Source organism: Grampus griseus (genome assembly GCF_964374135.1).
Source record: "Grampus griseus genome assembly, chromosome: 5".
NCBI lineage: Eukaryota > Metazoa > Chordata > Mammalia > Artiodactyla > Delphinidae > Grampus > Grampus griseus.
The window spans coordinates 46,965,777-46,987,024 of NC_138998.1; the positions used below are offsets into that span (position 1 = coordinate 46,965,777).

Sequence of the window (21,248 nt, forward strand, 5' to 3'; positions counted from 1 at the left end):
GAGAAGTGAATATTAAGAAAGGGCAAGATATACACTAAGATAACTGTACATTTTCCCGTACCTTAACAAAAATATTCCTTTTTATTTTCATCAAAAGAACTAGCTTTCCTGTTTTATACACTGAGAACTAGCCCTCTGATGACAAATGGAAAGCTGTGACTCTCATGCCAATTCATAAATCTTTTCCAGCTCCCACTTCACAAATCAAATTTTCTTAATGTGAGCCTTGCTGTGTCACATACACCCTATGTAATGTTTAACAAAGAACAATCCCTTCTCTGAATTCCTTACTCTAGGGAGCCACACACATACTCAGAGAGTTGAATGTGTCTTGCGTTATCCAGCAGTGGCCTAGCGAAGACTGGCAGGGGCACAATTACTCCCCTCGAGCATGTTCTCAAAAGTAGCACCTTCTCAACAAGGAGCTTTGAAGGTAATAGGCTGGAGGGACACAACATAAAGAATCATGACAACAAGATCTGTGGAGAACATAGTCAAAGGAGAGCATTTGGTTTTTTAAAAACTGAATCCCTCTTTTACCAATCAAAAGTGCCACTCACGGGCTTCCCTGGTGGCGCAGTGGTTGAGAGTCCGCCTGCCGATTCAGGGGACACGGGTTCGTGCCCCAGTCCGGGAAGATCCCACATGCCGCAGAGCGGCTGGGCCCGTGAGCCATGGCCGCTGAGCATGCGCGTCCGGAGCCTGTGCGCCACAACGGGAGAGGCCCCAACAGTAAGAGGCCCACGTAGTGCAAAAAAAAAGTGCCACTCACAGGTCCAGGACCTGCCATCATGACCCAGATACCGATCCCACTCTTTGAAAGCAGGCATTATGCCTTCAACTGATTCCTTTACCAGGGTTTGGGGGTGGTGCTTATTCCTCTTACTTTCTAGCAAAATGCTGATGAGAGGAAGGATTTAAGAAATCCATTAATAACTGACTAAAAAGCAGTGGGGCAAGTGTGGAAAAAACCCTGACCTATAATTTCCAAGAGCTGCCTACCTTTCCCCGACCAGCGTGGTTACCCTAGGTAGGTCATTGCCCAATCACCTTGTCTAGGATTCCGGGTTTCTTCATTTATAAAAGCATTTAATTCTGATTTGCAACATATACAAACATCAAATCATTATGTTGTACACCTGAAACTAATATAATGTTATATGTCAATTATATCTCAATATAAAAAGGATTTAATCATGAAAATATTTAAGGTGGCTTTTCTTTTTAACATATTATGTTCTTAGTTTTTAATTCTATTCTAGGATTATTTATTAAACAACGATTCCGTAACCAGATAGAGGTTATGAAAGAAAGAATAAAGTTATACAGTTAACTGGTGAAAATGAGAACAATTACATTCACACACACTCACACACACACACACACACACACACACAAATACCACCAAAAGCAACAATGACAACAATAAAACTAGGGATTCAATTCTGTTCAGTCTCGATGCAATGGGGAGAAAAACCACATAACACAAATTGGCACACCCTACTAAGAAATGGGAAGGATCTATTTTGAGAAGACATTGCTCTACCTGTGGTTTCTTACAGGACCACTTATTTCAAACTGAGAAAAGTTGAGTAATTTAACGTTTTATAAGATCAACAGAAATGTGCATAACTTTAATTATATTTATCTGTTTATCTCTTGAAAAGCAGGACATTAAACATAAGTACGTGCCTCTTCATTCCAGTAGGTGGCTCTAAACTCCAATTGTTTATTTTTCTTTAAAAAGACCAGAGCACAAAACTGTGCTAAATTCAAAAAAATAACTCAATGAGGAGTATTTTCTGCTTAGTTTCTTTCCTGTCAAAATAAAATCATTTTTTTCATGCAACAGTAACTTAACCACATGAAGTTGCTTTATAGAAAATAACACCAAACATAAAATGTTGCCCTAATATAATATAACCTAAGATTCTTTATCTCTATCCTTAGATAAAATCCAGACTATCTTAGGAAAATTACTCTTTGTTATGTGCTGATTGTATAAAAACCAGAGAATTTACAGTTTGTATCTTATTAACCCTAACGTTCACATCTTCCCTTCTCTGGAAGTACACTCAGAGGAATAATTCTGCTCAAAAAGTTAACAGATTAAAAAAAAAAAAAAGTGTGCGTTTGCTTTTTCCCCCTAAACTTTCCAGTTAAATGCTTATTAGTGCCCTGTTTCATTCTAGAGTTCTATTTCCCCTTAGAAAACAATAGACTTCTCTCAACAGTTTGAATCACCTCTTCTTTTGGCATCTCTCAAAGGTTTAACTTATTAGCTTCCTTTCCAACAACATGTTGATATTTGAATTGTGACATATTAGAACTTTTCAGTGGCTTCTCGGAAACAGTGATGTTAAAGAGACAATATCCCGAAAGACCATAAAACAGTACAATTGTCGCTTTTGGGGAATGCTGCAGAGACACACATGCCAGATCACTGGAAGAAAGTATTATGATATCATTATTTTCTTTTGAATAATAGAGTCCACTATTAAACATGTCTCTTTTAATTCCATTTTAGATTTACTCAATCCAGTGTGAACAGCCCAAGAAACAAAAGTGATAGATACACTGTAACTATACATTAGAAAGATAATTCTCTTTGCCGGGACACAGATCACTACTGTAATTTCCCTTTAAGTGTCCAGATTGTCATGTGAAGAATACTGAGTGCATAAAAAATAAAAGACACGGAAGAGCATTGATGTTGGATTTATCTACTGGAGGTAAAAGGTGACATTCCAGGCCACGAAAGGCAAGGCAAAGCAGAGTGGGTTTTAACTTCAGGGTGTTCTTTTCGATTTTAAGTGAATTTTTATGGTGCTCATGAAACTGAGGTTTGAAAAGAACTGGCAAGAGCCCGAAGTAATGAGGGCAGATTCTGGGCATGCTTCCTCATATCGCAGTAAGAATGTGCCTTGAAGCCCCATCTACCGCCCTTAGAAATCCAGTGCTTTTTTCAAGGTGTTGTTACCACTTGCCATTTCATGATATCTCAACTCTTTGGATTTTACAGAGACTTAAGCAAAATTATGTCTTTGCTCTTATAATTACAATGGTCCCAAAGTGTAATTTGAATGCTTGAATCCAGAGATGTCTACATACAAAGCTGGTTTATGTTCTAGCAATAACAATACACCAGCAGGCGTTTGAGAAGTGAGAGAAGTAGTTTAAATGAAAACATAATGACAATTTGTTGCCTCGAAACAATTATGTGGGGGAAAGATGGAATGTAATGTTGGAGGAATCAAGCCTTTCAGAAAAAAAAGTTATCGCGTCTATGCTTTTATGTTAGAAAATGGGTCTTTCAGCAAATAAAAATATAATAAAGAACGGAAGTGATTTATGTAGCTTCTCCCGCAGGTTTGTCTATTAAGTATGCTTGACCATGATTATAAAAATGTAATCATAACATCTTTAAAATCAGTGTATTCTCAAAATTTCGGCTATATATTGCAGTCCTATGAATTACATGTCATCTGAGTTATGTACTCGAAGCAGAGACATGACTAATATAACCTCTCTGGGTTTTGTGTTAGATAAAAATGGAAGGGAATCAATTCCTCTGTTAAATTCCATAAAAGAGTTAACAGGTCTCTTCCATCAAGAAGTTTTATGGAAAAAGTTATCTGGAACCAAAATAAAAATGTCCTGGATCTGGGATTTTGTGATGAATTCAACTCAAGTATTTGAAGAGGGGCTCAAAATCTCACTTAGAAAAAGTTGGAATGGATACAAAAGGGTTGTAGATTTATTATTTTGCTGTGTGTCTCTCAGAATGCTCTGCTAGAAGGGAGAAGACAATCTCTCCCAATATAAGGTGAAAAATGAGAGGAATGGGGCCTTTTAGTATAAGAAAATAGGATTATATGAGAATTCCATTTTTTAAAAGTCATGATAAATATTTAAAAACTGTGTTAACTCCTTTAGAGTTTTCTATTTGGTAGCTAATACCAAATTCCAGAAACACAACATGTTATGAACATGACCTAACTCTCCATATATCGGAAACTTTTGAAAGTTGAGGTGGTCTTTTCATTTTATCATAGAAAAAATTTAATTTTTCCAATATCTTGCTGGACTCTTTTTAATTTTTCCAGAAAGCTTTATCTCTGTCCTTATAAGTATGGATATTATATCTAAATCCCTGAATACTTTAATTTATAAGAATAAGTATTACAGTAAATGGTTTAATAGATCTTTCTATATTCTTTTATTTTAAAATTTGCCAAAATATCACGCTAGTGAAATTTCTTAATATTTTTTTAAAAATTCTAAAGCACTCAGATATTTGAAGATAAAACTAGAAATCCCTCAAATTGTTCACTTTTACTACTGGTGAAATTCACAGTTTAAGGCATGAGTATATATTATGCATGTATATAGGAATTACTCTAAAAAATAATTATTATTCTTAATTTATTTTAATCAAACCTTGAAATGGTTCCAAATGTCAAAAGGATATCTGTTCAGTTAATATTCATAAGGCTAAGCTAAAGGTAAAAGGCAGTGGTGATGTGGATTTGATTTAGCAAATTTTAGACTGCCAAAATGTATATTTTCATACAACGTTATATGTAAGTATACATGTGCTTGGATATATTATATATTTTATATGTGATTTATAAATGTGGCAAAGTATACATTTTAGGGACATTTTAAAATCTGTACAAGATATTAGTAATCTCATATTTTACATATTAATATAAATTAATATTTAATGGCATATGATTAATTCTATTATATATCATCTAAGTTATATACAATTATATATTTTATAAATTGCATATTATATGTAATATATGTTATAGATAACTATTTATTATAGACAGTGGGAACCGAAATTAATCACACTTTATTAAATATTCATTTTCTTTTGTCATTTAAGCCCAAGAGGACAGCCACTAAAGAGAGTGTGGACAGTTAAAAGCATTCTGATAGCAAAGGTAATAGGCTATAAAAGACTTTCAGATTAATTCTGTTTTGTACTGTCACAGCCTGTGTTCAACCGATTCCTCCATCAAATTGATGATGCTACCATTTGTATTTACAGATGGCAATAATGTGGGTTCTTGTTTATTATCCTATAAAGTAGAAGAATCTAGAATCTGTCAGACCAGACTTGCTGTCTAGGTTGCTATGCTTGGATCGATTCAAAGTATCATGCTTGTATTACTGAGACAGAAGAAACATTCAGTGCACAGAGGGAGAACAAGAAAGAAAGAAAACATCATTTACTTTTAAAAAGATGAATAAGGACTCATTGTTATGAATTCCCATTTATTTTTCCTGGTCAAGCACTGGAAGTTTTATTTATGCTTAATAGACTGCATTTGGCATGTCTGAAAATGGCAGAAGTGTGAATTATGAGTGACCTTCAACCTATTCAGGAAGTTGTAATAATTGAAATAATAGAGAAATGTACTCCCTGCAAAACCTGTACCGAGAGACAACTTTTTCAGACTATTGCCGTCTTTTCACTTTGAAGTAGACAGTTGATTTCTTCCTTCCCACCTCCCAACAATCGGCCTGAATGCTTTATTTTCTATAGCTTCATTCAATTTACCAGTCCGAAGGCTAGGAAAAGCTGAATGGAACTTTAATGTTTAGAGTGTGGATAGAAGGGGAGATAAGTGACCATTTGCATGTCTGAACAAAGTCAATATCTGATATGAACACATCTGTCAGTCTTGCTGCTGCAGAGGTAACATCAAGTCCACAGAGACAACGTGTGCATATGTGCTGGCTTTAGGAAACTTGCTCTGGACCCCTGATCTTTCCATAGCAACATGGGAAACCCCTACTCAGGAGGGCAAGAGTGACAAGTTTTTAACCTCTGAAAGAAGGACCCTATTACACATTCTAATCCTGATTAGTAAGAGATAACTAAAAGTGTCTTCAGCAGGCAGAGAATGATGACAGAATGTAAAGATATTTGTCCAACAGAATGTAAGCATTATCATGGCCAAGCTTCGCTAAAGCAAACCATCCTTAGTTTCCTTAGTTCCTCCAAAGACATAGTATCCCGAATTTGTCTTTAAGGTAACAGTCTAAAGACTATAAAATATCAACTGAGAAATGTCAGGTACTGTCTTGCTGTATCTGCTTCCAAAACAAAATTATATGTATCCACTGGCTATTTTCAGAACAAAACTACTAATGAAGGAGAAGTTCTGCCCCACACATTTTTATCTCTTCATTAAGAACATGAAGAGAAAGCCAAGTGTAATTTATTGGATGAAACAAAACAGAAAGGATTGACTGTTGACTCTGGTTTGCAAGAACAGGGCAAGTGATAAAGATACACATTATTATACCTGGAGCCTACAGGGTACCCAGCCTGGAAGCCTTGCAAGTTGTCCTGTTAATTAACCTCTAAGGATCTCTCTACAGACCCCACAAGAAATATTCATTAGACACCTGTCTTTAATGTGGCCATTTTGTCTGACTATATGAAAACTGATCATTCTGAACAGTTTCAGAATGCTTGGAAAGTCAGGAAGCTAAAGATCCTCTTTGGGTTTTTTACTAGACTGGAGGTGTTTCTTGTGTTCTTGACCAACATGTTTTCCTCCTTGACGACTGGCTTGTAATGAATTCTGACAACTATCTTTTTGGTACCATTCCAGAAATAGCTGGAGTCTGGTATGGTTGTGATGCTTTTAGATCTTCCTGAATGAAAAGTGTTGTGTACATGCAAATATTAATTACTTAGAATGTGCAGATCATCTTTTTTCAATTTACGTGGTTTGTGCGTCTTGGTAAAAATTCCTAGTCTGTGTAGTGCGATGGCAGGGTTGTGTGCTGGGCATAATTACATGAGGGAAACTTTTCTGTGGGGAGGGGATGCTATTTGTTTTATCATGTAAATATCAAATGACAGACTATGTCTGAGACAGTTTCATCTTCGGGTGAAGGAAGTAACTTATCAGCCAGACAGCATCCCCCCAAAGTCAGCTTAGGCACCGTTCACAAAGCCAGTCTCTGGGTATTGCCAGCTGGCATTCATCTTAAAACAGCAGAGCATAACTTTGGTATAAAAGTGGAACTTGACTTAAAAGCAAAGCAAAGAAAATGGCCAAAGCCAATAATAATTTTAACATCAAAAGAGGTCATAGAAAATGTGGACAGAAATCCTTGTAAAGGAAGAGCAAATTAACAAATTACCTGACAGTTGACGCAAACATGTTGAAAAAGTAGAGAGAGGCTAAGATACTACATTTTGCTTTTTTGCACAAATTGCATTAATTGAATGATGTAGGCATACATTTTTTTTTTCAGTAAAAAGCCAAAGAAAATAACTTGATAACTGAGTCCATAATAAGCCTGCAATAATAATACTGTTATAGTGTCACAGCAGCCTGATAGCACCGCTGACGTGGACCCAGGGAGAGGGAAAGTGGGTGTGCCAGTTCAGCCATGATGGTCCTGGAAGCAGTTAAAACTTTATAAGGTAAAGCACAAACGAGAACAATGCCTGATCCAACTGAAAACACTGTAGAATCTTGCTGCTGTTCCTCAACGACAAGGGAGCTGGCAGAATTCTCTAAGTGAATTCTGACCTTGTATTCTCTGAAGGGCACTCCTTCTTCTAGATCTTATTTCTTCAACATATACATCGGGCATTAGATAATCTCTTATCAACACATTTTGTTTTCTTCAGAGGGAACAGCAGACTTCTCTTAGTCTACTTACTAAATACCAGCTGTCAAGGGCCTGTTTAAAAATGAAAGGACTTATCACCTTGTGTAAATGACAAGATTAATAATGTCTTGGGTTTCTGAGAACTTTATTCCACTTGTAGACCATGTTAGGGCAGGCCAAGAGCTTGAATGAAATTGCGTTCCTTTCTGTGATGCACACCTATAAAATGTTACCCCAAATCACATGCCCAGATCTTTCTCATTACCATGAGTGGAAAGGTAGGTCTTGTGTAAGTCGAAAAAGTTCACTTACACGAATTGGGCTATAGTGACCTGTCTGATTACAACGAAAATGGTTTCACCATGAAGAAGTATTAGAGAAAAACTTGTGTCCAGAGAGCTATTTCGTAAGTACACTAAACTTGTGAACATATCCTAGATAAGAACTGGCCTGATGTGAGGTACCTAGGGGTCTGTGGGTCCACTTGCCTTTGATCTAGGTGAAGGGTATAGCAATGTGGAGGTCTGAGGAAACTCATCAAAGGATGGAGGGAAAGGTGGGAGCAGGGTGAGAGCAAATCTAATGCAACATGCTCCCTCCATCCATCAAAATGGGTGTAAAAGTAAGATATCTACAAGACAACGAAGAGAAGGACATCAAAATATCCAGATTTAAAAACAAACACTCAGTAAATCATCTAGGTGTCTGGCCCACTTGACGTTAAACACATGGGTGCTTCCAGATGTAATGAAAAATCTCTGGATAATTAATAAACCATTTTCATGCTTCCTCTACATATTCGGTCCTCTTGAGGACCTGTTCTGGAAAGAACTTTCATTATCCAATTCTCTGCTTTTCCTTCTGCTCTGATCTACCTCCCAGTGCCAGTTCTGGATCCTCAACCAGGCATAATTCAGACCATTAAAATGTAAAGATATTGACGCATTGTCTGTCTCAGTAAAAATGTCCAGCTAAAGCTCGTGCCGCAGCAGTATAGCTATGTAACACTGTACAAAAACTTTAAGGAATAAGGGGAAACATAATTAGGACTTCAAGGATAAAGAGCCTTGGGTGTTTCTAGTGGATCTACTATTTTATGACTGGAGTGTGACTTAATTTACTAGTGTCTTTGGCGTGGCCTTCTTTTACAAAGATAAATTACCGTAGTTAATACAATATTTTCGGGGGGGATAAGGATATCAGTCACAAGCTGCAGCTACTTAGAAATTATGGTTTAGCAAGTATGCCAGTGTTTTCAGAATTTCTATCTCCAAAAACATCACTGCAATAATTCTGAAAACATGCAATGAAAAAGACATCTAAAAACAATAAACTCGAGTCTTCTAGGCAGCACTGTCAAGAAAAAAGCTGCCACAAAGCTCACTCTGGCCTGAAAAAAAGAAATCTGCAATAAAATAACTTGCAGAATCTATTGGAAGATTTAAACTCTGAAAAATCCCCTCAGATAAAATGCTTGTAGAGAGGTATTAGGAAAATGTTCATTGAATAGCCTTTGCCTTTAGGATACAAAACAGATTGCACACTTTATCAGCTTTACCTGAAAATCTAAACCTAGGCTGTTTCTAAGTACCTCATCACCCCAAACAAATCAAATACAAGTTTTACCCAAGACAACGTGTTTTGACTGTCCCACTATGATCAAACTGTATTATCACGTTTAGCAGACACATTAATTCTCTTTTGTAGAACTCCTTCACATCATTATAAAACGGATCCAAATTGACTAAACTTGATCTTGAATATTAGAATTTTAAAAAATACATATCTTTGCAAAAGTAAACTATAATTTATACCCTCCGTTTTGTTTTAGGTCATCTTTTCCCTTCTTTGTTGGATGCCCTAATTATTACAATGACTAGCTTGCAGTTGAAAGATTCCCCTGAAATTCTTCATTTTTAAAGCCCAGGACTTCTTTAAAATTCATTTTATAAACTTGAGCTCTATCTAAGAATCAGAGCAAAGAGGAACACTTTTTACAGTTTTTTGTCGCGTGCTTAATTTGCTTTTGTGTGTGCAGGTGAGTTGATGTTGTTAATGTTTAATAATTACTCCTGATCCAGGGTGTCTCTTTATATCTGGATATTAAATAATATGTCACACAGTGGGAGCGTTCATTATGAGATGAGTTGTGCTTATTCACCATTTGGCAGCTCCTATATTCCTCACAGAAAACGGAGTGAAAAAATAGACCTAGAGAATCTCTTTAGTCAGCTCTTTTATCATTGTACCTAGTCCAACATTCACATTTCAAAGCTGCCTGGAATTGCTAGTCTTAATTGGCTTTTAGAAAAGATGCGTACATGCTTATAGATGAGTGTGTTTACAATATATGCATACACGATTTTGATGTCTGCTCTCGTTTGTTTTGTCAACTGGGTTGAGTGTGATTGTATGCATATCTGTCTATCACACAAATCTGACTTTTACCTCTGACTTTCCTCTCATCGTTTATGGGTGAACTTACTTGACCATATAATGTCAATTTCACAACTATGTTATTTGATATGTACTCTCTTACCATCTTTGAGTTCTGCCAGCATAATACATAAGTTTAAAATGAGAACTTACAGAAATAATAGTGTATGTCTAATATTGGCCTTTTATGGTTTTCCTGATTAACTATTTTCCCTGATTCTTCAGTTAAAGTATGTAAACATGCTCTTCATTAAGATACAAAACCATCATATTTTCTTTCGAAAGCAATGCATTTTACAATGTGTACCTCAAAAGTAATCATGTGAAAATGATAAATGCCTACTCTAATAAGCAATCTAATTCATACTTAAGAACATCAAAATAGTTTCCTTTTTTAATGAGATCACAATTCCCAAGGACAAGAGTATATTTATTAAAAAATATGAGACCCATAACTATTAAATGAAAAAATGTATTGGCCACAAGTCTCATTCTTCAACCATCTTTTCACTGATCCTACAACAGTTTTATCTGTCTAAGGAAATAGCTCCTGTTGTCAGTAAATATGGATAGCAAATAATTGTTATGATATAATTACATTATTTCATCTTACAGCTGCCTTTTGAGGTCTTCCAGTTCCTTTTTTAGGAAGCATCACACGCACAATTCCCTCATTTACAACACCTATGTAATTCCCACACCTACATATAGTCAGTGCTCAGAAATGTTTGTTGTTGATGGTGACAGTAACTCATATGACGGACTTGGGGTATTTTCTGCTTACGATCAATAGCTAATTTAATAATGTTTTCCTTTGTCAATAATGTCTCTTGTTTTCTTACAACAAAGGGAAAAAACAGTTGATTGGTTTATTATTTTTGATATATGTTGAAGATTTTAAAATGATTCCCATTTAAACCTAATTTTATAATTTACTACCTCTTATACAGTTTAGTCAGTAAAAATTATCTAGTAGCTGGTAAAATGCCAAAGAATAATCTCATAACAATGATTGAAACAGAGTCTTAGACCATATGACGCTAGCATTACTTACCAACTTTCAAATGGAAACATCTAATTTAAACTTTTCTTTTTCTTGGTGGTGATTTTCATAGTAGATTTGCCAAGCAACCATTTTAATATGGTCTTTGAAACATATCTGATTTACACAACCATCGGTTTAAAAGAAATAAATGATGATAATATAACTATATTCTAACTCAACGATGTTTATAAAACAAAAATTAGCAGGTTGAAGTTCTTGTTGTTTTAAGTATTGTCATACTAAGTTACAAGATTCATAACCTCACTTTATTGGGTGCAAAATATGTTTCTTGATATTTTCATGATCTTGTTTCATAGTTATTGTTATTAAAGTTAACCTCACTGCATGAGCCTCCATAAAGCAATTTCCAGCAGTGATACTTTTAAACATTTCACATAAACAACAAAAAAAACTGTTATTTGATTAATCTAAAAGGGTTTCTCGTTTATAATTAGGCAAATCAAATGCATAATCAGACAAGTTCACACGTAGATCATACATATACCACTACCTATTATTTAAAATAAAATCTATACAATATTTCAAGTGTATCACTTCCAATTTCTGCAGAAATTCAATGTTCTTGATTAGTTCAGTACTTTCTATGAATGTCTCCTTATTACGATAGCAAAGGAAAAAAGAGGTAAAGAACAGCTACTAATAAGTAGTATTCAGGTTTTAAATCATTCAGTCATTCCCAGAAAACTAGAGCATTGATGAAGTTTACTAGCACAAAATGAAAAAACTACCCAAAAAAGAAGTACTGAAAATGACTTTATACTGCATCTTATATTTGGGCATTACCTTTCACCATATCGACAAACAGGCCACAAGGGTCTACTGAAGCTCACTGTTATTTTTATTCTTCAGGCTTCACTGATACTTTAGTGCTCTCCAAGAAAGACAAGAAAATCTTTACAACATACCTGATCATTTATCTGGCATGCAACGAGGTTGTGCTGATCATAACAGCCAGCGAACCTGATGTACTTGAGCCAGCTTCCTACATCTGGTGGACTAGCATCTATGCAGAACTTCACATTGCAAAACTCATCTAAGATCTAGAAGGAAGAAGACGAGAGCAATCAATTTCCATTATCAGTTCATTCATTAGAATGGTTAATTGCTTGAAAATATTTTATTCAAATGTATGTTTCCTCCTTTGAATCCTTAAGAGAAAAAAAGTCAGACAGCATGCATATTAATAAAGAAGGAATAATAATACGTTATCTTAGAAGTGGCAATGTACTGCCTTTAAAGGAACAAAGCAATTGTAAATTATTACAAAAAATGATTAGTTGGTTTTAAAAATGCTCGATTCCTTGTTATGAATGAATGAGTGCTATTGCCTTAATTTTATCCCATGTGATTTTTATGAAAAATAATATTGAACAGCATATATTAACATAATATTTCTAAACTATACAAGTCAATATTTTAGGTTCAGATAATCTTCCCTCGTAAGTGTATACTTTCACATTTTTTGCACTTTAAATTAGTGCAGTTTAAAAACTTTAATCCAAATATTGTCAAATTCCTTTTCAGTTTGCATTGCACTACCGTGAAACAAATCACACCCGTAATTGAAGAAGATAATAAGATTTGTCTCACTGATGCTTCCCACCAAACTAAAGAAAAACAAATGAAAATAAATAGTTGGTAAACACTTGTGCAAAATATGTCAACCTAAAGTTTTAGGTAACACATGCCAATGCACATTTCAATTTTATGTTTCATAAGTAAAATACCAAAACTGGCTTGTGAACAAGTAAAAAATATGTAAGAATATTGACATAAATTGCCATCATTATATACGGTTGTGTATGTTAGTGTTGTTATTTTTCATGAGATTTTATGTTTGGCCTATGCTAAATATTAATCACTACTCAGGATACCTATTAAACAAAAATTAAGATGGGAAGTGTCCATTTTTAAGGTCTTGTCTACCGAAAGGAGGCTATTCGGATTCAATAGTAGCAATAATGTTTTATACATCAATATTAAAAGCTGCATAGTTGTTCATCTGATGGTAAATAACTAGAAAGTCTGGTAATGGTAATGTCAATCAGTTAGCGCAAACTTGAGGAAGCTTCCTATCAAAGACTAAACAATATAGTCTAGAACATTAATTGATGAATTAAATAACCCCCTCCCCGCCCCCCCCCGAACTCTGCTGTATCTATACCTATAAAAGTTAAAACTAAACACTCGGGTGCATAGACCAAAAGCAATTTTGCACAGAATTCAGGTAATCACCCAGTTGCAGATCCAAGTCATTAACTCACCACAAACTTCAAGAAGAAGCCCAGGACTCTGAGGGCTCTAGTCAAGAGGCATTATGCATAAGCCTTTGGCCATGAGGCAATTAAAGGGCAATAAGTAGTCCCACAATTTTAAAAAGAAAAATTGAAACATAAGATAGGAATAATAATTGACACACACCACACACACACACACACACACATACACAATCAAGTCTTTTTCAAGGAGGCCTCTTCGCACCACCACCAACAAAAAGTCTATGTTAAATACCCTCTCTAGTGAGAAGAACAGATTTTAACAATTTCTCATTTATAAAATTACAAACTTTAAGTTGTTTTCTTCAACTTTCAATGCTGAGCAGCTTAAATGGCAACTTGAGATTACCCCCCTCCTCACATGTCTGGAAACATAAATAACATCTGCAATACACACTTTAAAACAGTAAAAGGTTGGGATCGTTGTTTTATTTTTTAGTTTGTCTGATTTCTGGTTGATATTTGCTGTTTGTTTTCTTGACTAGCCCCCCTCCCCCCCAAAAAAAGGTAGTTCTACTAACACACTAGAGAAATATTTAATGAAGGAAACAGGGTGAAGGCAGTGAAATGCAACACCAATTCCATTTCATATTTGCAGAAAGACATGGGAAACTTATTAATTTCAAAGTCAAAAATCATTTACCCCCTTAGCTTTCTAGCATTCCCTTTTTGCGAGGGTTAAGTACTGCATATGCACATAAAAATTCTAGGTGTAAGTTTACTCCGTGTTAACATTATTGCCATTGCCACTGTCAACAGTGAAATTAATTTAAAAACAGGTTCATTTCCAAAGAATGTCTTTTTACATACATGTAATATGATTATTCAAATATTTCACCAAAGTATTAACTTTCTTACTCTCCGTATTCTTGCCCCAAGACAAAAGCTTAACTTTCTCCAGAAACCTTTCCCCCCTGGGTGAATTATTCGCTTCTGATTTGCTAACACAACTGCATTTGTCTCCCAAATGTCTTAATCGTCTCGGAAATCTCGAATAAAATAAAGTAACAACACATCTTCTGTCATTTCATCGAACACACTCCTGTGTTTTTAAAAGCTGTCAAGTTCCAAAGATAGTTAAAAAAAAAAAAATTCCCTTTAGGTGGACTTTAGAGAAAGGCCCTTTCAAAAATCCAACAGCGAAAGGAAAAAAAAAAAAAAAAATCCCCACAATCTAGCCAAAGGGTCCGAATGTGACTTTCTCGCGAAGCAGCACACGATGTTGGACAGCAAAGCTGTTACTTGGCAAGGTGGAACTCGGCCGAAAGCGGCTCCAAAGTCGCGTGGCCGGTGCCAGGAATTCAGATTTTGGCAACCCCACCTTCTCAGTCCCTGATACCGACGGACAGACACACGGAGGGAGGGGAAGGAGGAGAAGAGCGCGAGGAAAGGAGGCCGACAGCCGGGAGAGAGACCCACCGAAGGCCGGACGACCCACCCCGGAGACGCGTCCAGACCACACCGTTGCACAGGAGGAACAAGGAAATCGCCAGTCCCGGCAACGTAGATAAGCACAGGGCTCCGCGAGACTGCGGGCAAGTAGGAAAAGAAGGCTGGGGGGCGGGGGGCGCCCCGGAGAAGGGGTGCCAAGGCAGGAAACTGTCCCAAGTAACAAACTGCACATCGCCAGGACTTCTTTTTTTAAAGTGAGTTCTCTTACCTTAAGATTTCTATGGCCTCAACTCAGCAATAAAAGGCAATCACAGAAGAATTAAAACAAACAAAATAAAATAATCAGCCGCCCCCAGGTTTCCTGCACGAAAATCCTTTCATACGATCCCGAGCCACATTTCGAGATGTTTTTTAAAAAAAAAAGCCTCGCGTCTCGATTTCCGAATGGTCTCTGATAACTTTGTCCGTCTCTAGGATCTGCTCGCCAGGACCACGCGTTTCAGATTTATTGTCCGCCAACAGTGTATTTTTAAGACCAGAAATGAAGTCTCCTCTCGTCTGGGTGACCCGAGTTTGGTGTGTTTTGGCTTTTTTCCCCCTTCCTAAATGAGTTCCGAGCTATTCCTTCTGGTTCACATCACCTCCCTCTTTTCTCACTTTCTCTTGCTCTTATCAGCCCGATGTGTAATGAAAGTTATCTGAAACCCACTAAAACTTCTTCCACTTCTCTCTCCCAGTTCCAAGGTGGTGGTGGTGGTGCGGGGGGGGAGATACAAGCAGGAGGAGGAGAGTTTGAAAAGGTGGGGGGCCTGGGGAGGCGAGGGGAGCTCTAGCCCCCTTTCTGATCCTCCGCTGCGCCTTCCCCGGTCCTAGACCCTCACGGGATCGTCCCCTTTCGCAACTCGTAGCTCAGCCGCTGGGTTTCTATTTCATGAACTGTCTCTTTAAAGAGGATCTGCTCGGCCATCCAGAAAGAACCCGGGGCGAGGGAGAAAGGGAGCTATCTCCCGCCGCCCAGAGTGATCGGAAGCCAGACAGGCTCCTCTTTCAGTAAATTTTTAAAGTGACAGCAGCCTCCTCTGGCGAGAGAGGTCACAAAAAGGTCGCCAAGACTCAGTCCTATAGGGACAGACTGATTACGGATGCACCATCCCCCTTAAACATGTAGATTTCTCTGGGTAAACAACCAATGGGGAGATCTCGCCAGGCAGGATTTCTTTCCCCAGGGAAATATCCTCTGTTTCGGTGTCCTGAAAGCACAAGTGTGTGTGTGTGTGTGTGTGTGTGTGTGTGTGTGTGTGTGTGTGTGTGTGTGTGTGTGTGTGTGTGTGTGTGTGTGTGTGTGTGTGTTGGGGGATGGGAGTAATGGGGTGGAGAAGGGCTTTCGGGGTGTGAGGGTGTGTGCACGAGGCTGGGGGTGAGGCGCTGGAGGGGGCGAGGAGGAGGTTTAGGGTGAAGAGACGCTGGCTCACGCTAACCATAATTACTTTAGAAATGCTCCGAAAACAGTAGCCTAAAAAGTTGAAAAGGACATTTCCAGTTTTCTGTTAAGTATTTATTATTATTATTGAAATTCGTACTTTGATTTTTCCCTCCATTATCATAGTTAGGTCAGCAGAAGAGCATGCTTTTTAAATCATATTTTTCTTAGAAGAAGGAATTTAAAAATCTGAAACATTATTTGCATATAACCTGCCCAAATAGCGTATTAGGGGCTTAGAGAGGTAGACGATTGTCTGGTGAGTTTTTGCTATATTCTCTGATACATTAACTAAAACATCATGTATGCCCCAAAGTGGAACTGATAACTCAGATTATTTTTTAACTTTTAACATCATTAAGTGTTGTTTTGGGGGAATCAGTACTATATGGTGATTAATAATTTTCCAATATATATGGTCAGCTTTTATCAACACATTCCAGAAACAACATTGGAATAAAGAATATAGGGAATGCGTGGCAAAATAAAAGTGTCTACGGATTTACTCCAGCCAAGCTTGGAAATTTTAGTAATATCCATCGGTTAAATGGAAATAAACGCTTTTTATCACAAAACTCCATTCATAAAAACAAATGGACAAAATCCAACTTCTCAGCTCAACAATGGAAAGTTAAGCAAAGTAAGCGAATCAAGGGACACTTGAGGGGGAGGGGTGAAGAGAGACGGGATGGAAAGCGCGTCTATGTTAAACTTCATCTGCAAACGGAGACGGTACAAGTCCCTTTTTGTTTTCTCCAAGTGCAAATAGACGTGTAAATCTAGTAGATCTGTATTTCCCCAAAATGCTGATTTAAAAACAAAAATAGTAACAAAAGGGAGGGATGGGGGGGAAGAAAATGACAAGAGGTGGTGACTAATTCGTTTTGGTGGCCTGTTATCTGTGACATTGAACTGTTATTTCAGATAATGGCCATTGTTTGCGGGAAAATCGCACAGCAATGGTAGGTAGGACAGGAAAAATCCTTTGTAAATAACCTGAAACCCGGCCAGATATTCCCATAGAGTTCGGCGCTTGAGAACCTTTAACAGCTCCGGGTTTGCTGCTGCCATTGATTTCCTGCCCTTCCTCAACTTGCCCATTGTAGGAGCTCCCCCAACGCTTTTTTTTTTTTTTTTAATTTAGCCATAAATTAGACCGGCTCGAGCTATGAGCTGTTCTATTTTCTTCCTGTCAGGATGAGGGATTTGTTTTATGATGCATTGTGTGTTAAATACAAGTAATCTGGGGAACCGATTGCTCCAGACAGTGTGGCCTGATCAGGGGGTCTGAGAGCTCAACGCCCCAATTCCCCGCCCTAGTCTCTGGCCCCCACCTCCTTGCCCTTTACAAAGCTGCTCTGAAAAGGAGGAAACGTCGGTGGATAAACAAAAGTTCGTATGGAATCAGTGGCAGGTCCTGGCTAAATTAGGAATCGTGGAAAGGGCCTCGGAGTTTTTTCCCTTATATTGGGTTCGGGTGGGGGAGGCGGGGCGACTTTCAAGGTCTGGGCACTTGCAGGTGCGTCAGGAGGCCGGTAGATGGCGTTGCGCCCCGAATTAAGTAGCGGCGCTGGCGGCTCCAGCCACCCAGGTGAACCCGCCGCCGCCCGCCGGGTGCCGGCAGCCGAGCTCTGCCCTCCGCCTCCCGCGCCATCCTGCGCCTTCCGGAGCCTCAAGACCGGATGGGTGCACCCTGCAGTACAGACCCGCAGACACGGACCTGAGCTAAGGCTATTGCTACGCATGAAATTCTCTTCCTCAGATAGAGCCAAAAGAGTTAACACTTTCTTTCTAAGTCCTTGGAAGATTGATCTAGAGAGATAGGGGATTATTTAGCCTTATCATTATTATTTTATTAATGTCATCATCCTCAGTCTGGTTCTCCACTGAATAACTTGTGAGAAAGACTAAAGGACCTCGGCAAACATCAGATCTCAGTATTTCTTCTCTCTCTCTCTCTCCTCTCCCTCTCGTTCCCCCACCCCCGCCCCCTCCCCTCTTTGACTCTACTGTGATAACTTCACGGACCTCGCTTTTTCCTGACGACGCAACTTGAAGTTTAAAAATGGGGTCCTGTAATCCCAGAGTAGCTAGAAGGGCCTTGATTCTCATGAAAGGAGCCTCTGGCTATTTCAATAATAACCCTTTAGGACAAGACCCTAACCTGCCTCCCCTGATCAAAAGTGACACGAAAGAGGAGCCGGAGGGCTGGAGGAAAAGGTTTTTGCAGTGGGGGGCTTGCTTTGCTCCCCGGTTAACTGGCTCAACATCAGGAGGTTTCTAAAACAATAAACAAATACAAGGAGACAAATACCACCACCAATTCCCTTTATTCCTTGGGATTTCTGGTGAAATCTGTTTACAGTAGTTCCCAGTTACAAATTAGTCTGCAAAAGCTGCTGTCTGCTCAGCAGTAATCAGTAACATGCGTGTTCTGCAGTGTTTAGCGCTGCCCTTGAAATGGGCTATTAAAAATAATGGTTTTACTATAATCTCAAACCAGCTTTAATTTGCAAACATGTATCAGCACAGATGATCTAAGTATTAAGGGAACGGAACAGGAGAACGTACAACAACAAATGTACAGTTGAAAAGCAGAACACAGAGTGATTTGGTGGCAATGTTTTTTAAAAAGAATCATACTTTAAAAACATTTTTCCAGAAGGAATGATTGTTTTTTCTGCCCTGTTCTGTTAATTGTTGTTTACCAGGAAAAAGGCATTGGAAAATATGAGGTTTGAGTGTGACTTGATAGATTTTCTGGGAGCTGTAAAGATCCCCCTTTGGCTGATGGCAGGGCTGGGGTGGGAGAGGTTAATGTGTTTTCTTCCTGGTCTGAAAAGGGCATAAACCCTCCTCAGGCCCCTTCCTTCCTCCCCCATCTGCGTGGATTGCAGAATCTTTAAAGGGCTCAAAGATTTCCAATAAGGCCACTGGCTCTGCCTTCATTGTGTAACTGTTTATTTAAAATAAGTCAATATATTAGTTAAAGCAGTAAGAAGTGAGTACTCCAGTATTCAAGTGATTCCCACAAGACTGTAAGCTGATGCCTCTTTTAAGCCTTAAACTTCATGGTTGTCCCAGAAGTAAAAGTTCTGCTAATGGAGACCCTATGGGCATGGTACATTCCAGCACATCATTAAAGGAAAGAAAAGCAGTCCAGCCAAAGCCAGATGAAATGACTGCACTGTCCACTTTTAATAGGCTTCCTGTGGACAAACAACCCTGTAACACTCTACAGAGGACAATATTTAAAAACAAGACAACTTGCTGGCAGTTTTCAATACCATAAAGTTAATAAAGTATGTTCCCATTCACCCTGACATTATGTTTTTAGTTTATAGAGGAAGGCACTTTATAACCTCAGCCTAAGTAGAGTTCCCTTAATTCTGTAGATTTGGGTTTCTTGAGGACGCTAAATATACACTGAGCTCCAAGCCTGACATTTTTGTTTTAACACTGTTTTGTTTTGGGGGGTTTTTTGGGTTTTTGGTGGGGTTTTTTTAATTTGTTTGTTTTGTTTTTTTGTAGCTTTTCAAGAACATACAAGTGCATTTTTACATTGCTCAAGTTCAGTTTCATTCACAGAGATCCTGTTAAATCCTGTTGCACACAGCTCACGTCAAGAAGCATGAAATAATCTGAGAAATTGACATTTGGCTGAATAACTGCTTGCTAATTAAATTAGCTTCATGTATGGATATTGATGTGTGTTTAAAAAGAAAATCAATGCTTCCTTTTCCACATCAGAATCGGATTTTGTAAAATCTTACCTAACTTAACTGATACAAAGCTAAGAAAAAAATATAAGTACATCTTTAGGACTCAAGAGATTTCCCACTGATTCGCATATAAATATTTCTCCCAATACAGAAACTCCAATTTGTCTCTCCTCTTTCCTTCCCTCCAAATTCTTGACCACCTACAATTCCTTCTGTCAAATCTTTTTACTTAATAGGTAAGGCTTGTAATGAAGAATCACATTTAGGCAAGATAAACTAGATTGGGAAGCCACGGAATCAAAGGTAATATTTTGTTTAATTTTAATTTATATGTTTTAGTCAGGGGAGTATTCCACAAGCTTGGCTCCCTAAACTTAAAGATGAATCGTGTCATGTTGGGTAGGTAGACCTAGCAAAAAAAACGGTCGCGCACAATACGAGTTTACAAATAAAAAGTGCTCTGGGTGTCCGGTCACCAACGTACATTATTACCACTGCTCAGGAGAGATATTTCTGGTCTCTTTTGATGGACTTTGTCTTTTTTTTTTTTTTTTTTTAACTCTATGGGGGTAGGGGAACTGTTAAAAAAAAAAAAAGAAAGAAAGAAAGAAAGAAAGAAAGAAAGAAAGAAAGAAAGAAAGAAAGAAAGAAAGAAAGAAAGAAAGAAAGAAAGAAAAGAGGAAATTAAAGGTAAAAAAAAACGTAAATAAAAAATTTCCCTTGGTCTGGAAATGGGCCCGACTGAAAGCATGTTAATCTCCACCTCAGTAATTTGGTTCTCCAGGAGAAGACAGAAGCCCTGCTGCTGTGCCCTGCACTTCATAAATCACATCTTTATGTGGACAAGGTCAGGGCACCTAACAGCTCAGACATGGGCCTTCGCAGTGGCTCGAGGATTCAGGCATGTTTACTCTCCCGCCTGGCTCTCCGAGGAGTAGTCCAGCACGCTTCTAATTACTTTTGATTATTTTCATTTGCTGGGGTCAGTCTGGCTTGCCAGGACTGCTGGAGGGTTGATTTCCTACAAATCTTGATGTCTTTGTAGGACAGCCTTGTGTGCGTTCAGAATTAGCACCCCGTTATTGTCCCTCCAGCATGGGATCCCTCCTAACAGATACTGTGATAGAAAAGTTTCCCTAGTGAATCATTACCTACTTCCCTTTTTATTAATTAACTACGCGAACATAATCGCCTATCTGATCTTTTTTAAAAAATGCAGATGACTC

General features: G+C 38.0%; 1 protein-coding gene across 4 annotated transcripts in view; it reads right to left on the reverse strand.

Annotated features, from left to right (window-relative positions):
• The window catches only part of MECOM (MDS1 and EVI1 complex locus), a 565,849-nt gene that overhangs the window by 48,199 nt on the left and 496,402 nt on the right, over positions 1-21,248 (reverse strand). For all 4 annotated transcript variants that reach the window (XM_082655558.1, XM_082655556.1, XM_082655557.1 and 1 more), the window contains exon 3: positions 12,058-12,192. In XM_082655558.1, coding sequence (XP_082511684.1) covers positions 12,058-12,192 — 135 coding nt within the window. The remainder of the gene's footprint in view (positions 1-12,057; positions 12,193-21,248) is intronic.